Source organism: Mizuhopecten yessoensis, unplaced genomic scaffold (genome assembly GCF_002113885.1).
Source record: "Mizuhopecten yessoensis strain PY_sf001 unplaced genomic scaffold, ASM211388v2 scaffold855, whole genome shotgun sequence".
NCBI classification, from domain to species: Eukaryota; Metazoa; Mollusca; class Bivalvia; order Pectinida; family Pectinidae; genus Mizuhopecten; species Mizuhopecten yessoensis.
The window spans coordinates 252,849-256,938 of record NW_018403755.1 but is presented as its reverse complement, the minus strand read 5'-3'; the positions used below and the strand labels follow the sequence as shown (position 1 = coordinate 256,938).

The following is a 4,090-nucleotide window of genomic DNA, read 5'->3' as shown; positions in this document are numbered from 1 at the left end:
TTTCCTTTACTAAACTACTTTTCCAAAAAAATAAGATTTTTTTTAGAAATTTAGGAGTAGTATCTTTTTATAGTTCGATTTCATTTGTAATAATTAAAACATTGAATACAGTCTGATAAACATAGCAAGATAACATAAAGGCTTAGATGTAATTCCTGTTGTACACGTGACCTCTGACACTGACCTGACCCAATCCCATAACGCTTATCTAACAACAAAGAAAACGACACTTTCCTATACAGAACCAGTTTAGGCGGTTAGCTATCCTCTACATAATGACTGGTATTGTACAGTGCTTTGTTGTTGGTCTATCGTTGTGTATGACAACCCAGGCCACCGACAAAAGGATCCTTCTCAGTGATCCCACCTACGTCGCCCAGGAACTCAATCGGCTACAGTCAGAACTTCAGGATGTCAAAGTTCATGTCGGAGTCCTTCAACAAACAGTGAACAAGCAACAATCTGTCATCACAGAGTTGTCAAACAAAGGTAAGATACCAGTGTTCAACAGTCTATCATCTCAGAGTTGTCAAACAAAGGTAAGATACCAGTGTCCAACAGTCTGTCATCACAGAGTAGTCAGACAAAGGTAAGATACCAGTGTCCAACAGTCTGTCATCAGAGTTGTCTAACAAAGGTAAGAAACCAGTGTTCAACAGTCTGCCATCTCAGAGTTGTCAGACAAAAGTAAGATACCAGTAATCAGCAGTCTGTCATCTCAGAGTTGTCAGACAAAGGTAAGATACCATTGTTCTACAGTCTGTCATTTCAGAGTTGTCTAACAAAGGAAGGATACCAGTGTTCTACAGTCTATCATCTCAGAGTTGTCAGACAAAGGTAAGATACCAGTGTTCTACAGTCTATCATCTCAGAGTTGTCTAACAAAGGTAAGAAACCAGTGTTCAACAGTCTGCCATCTTAGAGTTGTCAGACAAAGGTAAGATACCAGTAATCAACAGTCTGTCATCTCAGAGTTGTCAGACAAAGGTAAGATACCATTATTCTACAGTCTGTCATTTCAGAGTTGTCTAACAAAGGAAAGATACCAGTGTTCTACACTCTATCATCTCAGTGTTGTCAGACAAAGGTAAGATACCAGTGTTCTACAGTCTATCATCTCAGAGTTGTCTAACAAAGGAAAGATACCAGTGTTTTACAGTCTGTCATTTCAGAGTTGTCTAACAAAGGTAAGATACCAGTGTTCTACAGTCTGTCATCTCAGAGTTGTCAGACAAAGGTAAGATACCGGTGGTCTACAGTCTGTCATCTCATATTTGTCTAACAAAGGTAAGATACCAGTGTGCAATGCATTTACACCATACCTTTACAGCCCATGCCTTACTTTAATACATTTGCCGAGTCATTCTTAAGTATCTGCTGTCGGCATGGTATTTCAGTGAGGGGAATGTAGCACTATAAAGTCGGGCATACTATTTGCGCCATCACAAGGGGGTAAATACACCAACGTACTGCCCCAAGCACACTTGGCATGAACGGTGGAACAACCTTAATTGACCATAACTGTTAATAGGAATGTGTACCCTATACAACCAACCAAGTTAATTGCTATCTAGTATCTTGTTCAAATCAAGATGATTTAAAACAAAGAAAACTTATTCCGAGTGTCACTGCGCTTCCTTGCATGGATTTAAGATGCCTTTCCATTTGTTTTGATATCTCCTCAGTAACTGTTATCTTTTTTCCAACAAGTAATATTGATTTTGTAGTCGTATTATGCATACATTTACTTGTTTATGATATTTTATTTACTCTTATTTCTAAATGTTAAATGACATTTGAATGTTGACATATTCAACGCGATTGTACAACATATGTAGTAGACAGTATCTCTATTTTACCGCCATTATAGCGTTTCATGTTGGAGCGTGGCGGCTGTCAAAATGTGTTGTTCAATTGTTCTTTCCCGTTTCTATATGTTCTAAACATATGCCATGTAGATGAGACTCATGTATCTCTCTCGTGCCAACTTTGAAATCTCTAACATATGCCGGATACGGGAACTGATCTGGATAAGGATGTTCACCCTATTAATGACATTTTATCTTTAGTATAACTAGCACATGACTTAAACGTTGATATATCGTTCACAGGTGTTCAGGGCACAGTGTATACTAGGTGGGGTCGACCTGATTGTCCAGCCGGTAACCACACCGAACTTGTGTACTCAGGTAAGAGGCATGATAGTACGACATATCAGATGATATTCAGCTAATGAAGCCTGCTACACATATATATCAAAGATACAGTGATATTCACTCGATAACCATAGCTCCAATAAACTAAAGTAGCATTTCTTGTTTCCATGACGTCAACAATAACATCGAAGCAGGAACTCGAAATCGATCACCAAGGCAAAATAGGAACAAAGGAAATATTTACATGGAGATCCTTTAAGCTTGAAAAAGTACAAGGAATATAAGACAAGGTGTTCCGGTTGGGGAAGCCTCTAGTAATGTCTCTGTCTGATATTCAAAGTCATATTTCCAAGGTCCCATTACACTCTGCGATGAGAAGTTGACTGAAAGACTATGTATTTCAGGAACTTTGGAAAGATAAGCACTACAGTTACCACTTACATGTAAACAGTACACACTTGTTGATAGGCACTACAGATACTACTAACATGTTATATATGCTGAACCATGACTTTTGTCACCAAGGTTTCATTCTCCTCTTTAATGTAGGTTACGTGGGAGGCTCATTCTATACATCTCCGGGTGCAGCAGCCAATGCTGTTTGTCTGCCTAACAACCCGACATTTGGTGATCACCAGTTGTCAGACTCAGGTGTTTCGACAGCGTTTATCTACGGCGCTGAGTTCGAGGAGTATGCGATGTTTGGCCTACCCCATCAAGACGAAGACGTTGCTTGCGCTGTCTGTAGACATTCTGATCATTCTACAGTAACGATGATACCCGCTAGGACTTCCTGTTACCCAGGCTGGACTGAGGCTTATGGTGGTCTACTAGCAGCCGGACACCCAACACATCCTGCAGCAACCGAATACATATGTATAGATGGACAGCCGACAAGTATTTCAGGGGGGAATAAAAACGACAATGGGAAGCTGTTCTATGCGGTGTCTACAAAATGTGGATCTCTGCAATGTCCTCCTTATGATAATGATCAGATTGTGTCCTGCGTTGTCTGCATGAAGTAATAAAACCAGAAAAAGTTTGAACTAATTACTTTATGTTTTTATATTATCAGTATTTGAAACAATATTTCTACCACTCTTCTATTTCAGAATATATTTTGTACTGATCTTATGCATAAAAGGAGTTGGGCAACAGGCTTAGCCTATATAAGCCCTCTTCTTACAAAATATAACAGTACATACATCATCATATCAATATTACTTTTAAAAGTGTATCTATAAGTATTAAAATAAGATATTTATTTGTATTGGTTGTATTTGTATTGGACAATTCATATTTCAATTATCGCGATTGTTGTAAGAGAGGTTATTTGGAAATACTACTTGAGAATCTAATAAAAACGTCTTGTGTTTCTAATACAATTCTGAACCGTCTCCACAATATTTCTATTCATATTAGCATCTTGTGAGTTTGGGTATTTAGTGGACTGGCATCACGCATTGCTGACAGAGAGTAAATTAGTATTTGACTTTGGTTAGTATAAAGAGGACAGTGCAGGAAGAAGTGATTGCGATCTTCGAAATGGGTACCATATATACATGAGGGTCTATCATTTCGATGTGAATTAAGTACAGCTGAGTTCAAAATAACTTCCGTTATTTTTTCTATCACCGTGATATTTACAATTGTTACACCTCAAGTGAATTTCTAGCTATTTGATTGGTTGGAAGAAAATTAAACAAAAATCTCTGTCACCCTCCGAAAATACATTGGTTTTAAGGGGCGCGGGTGATATTGCCATGAGACAGTGAAAAATATCACATGCGCAAAAAATGTGCGTGCACCGCTTCGTTTCCCCACCGTGATGGTCACAAGAACGTTTGACGGCAACAGCCAATTTCATCAAGCGCCGGTGCGATAGCGATTGTAAACAGCAGACTATCAACAAACAAGATGTCATTATCGAGGTT

At 38.7% G+C, this 4,090-nt stretch overlaps 1 protein-coding gene across 1 annotated transcript; it reads left to right on the top strand.

The window, feature by feature from the left end:
* Positions 1-209: 209 nt before the first annotated feature.
* On the top strand, positions 210-3,383 carry LOC110453330 (short-chain collagen C4-like). The gene is made up of 3 exons (XM_021502244.1): positions 210-489; positions 2,112-2,189; positions 2,706-3,383. The coding sequence occupies exons 1-3, from the start codon at positions 276-278 to the stop codon at positions 3,179-3,181; spliced, it is 768 nt and encodes a 255-aa protein (XP_021357919.1). The 5' UTR covers positions 210-275; the 3' UTR covers positions 3,182-3,383.
* Positions 3,384-4,090: the final 707 nt, after the last annotated feature.

Bases quoted from the DNA above. Each gene is read 5' to 3' on its own strand.
- LOC110453330 (XM_021502244.1), top strand. From the start codon at position 276: ATGACTGGTATTGTACAGTGCTTTGTTGTTGGTCTATCGTTGTGTATG. The intron at 490-2,111 runs GTAAGATACCAG...TATCGTTCACAG, and splicing joins CACAGAGTTGTCAAACAAAG to GTGTTCAGGGCACAGTGTAT. The intron at 2,190-2,705 runs GTAAGAGGCATG...TCTTTAATGTAG, and splicing joins CACCGAACTTGTGTACTCAG to GTTACGTGGGAGGCTCATTC.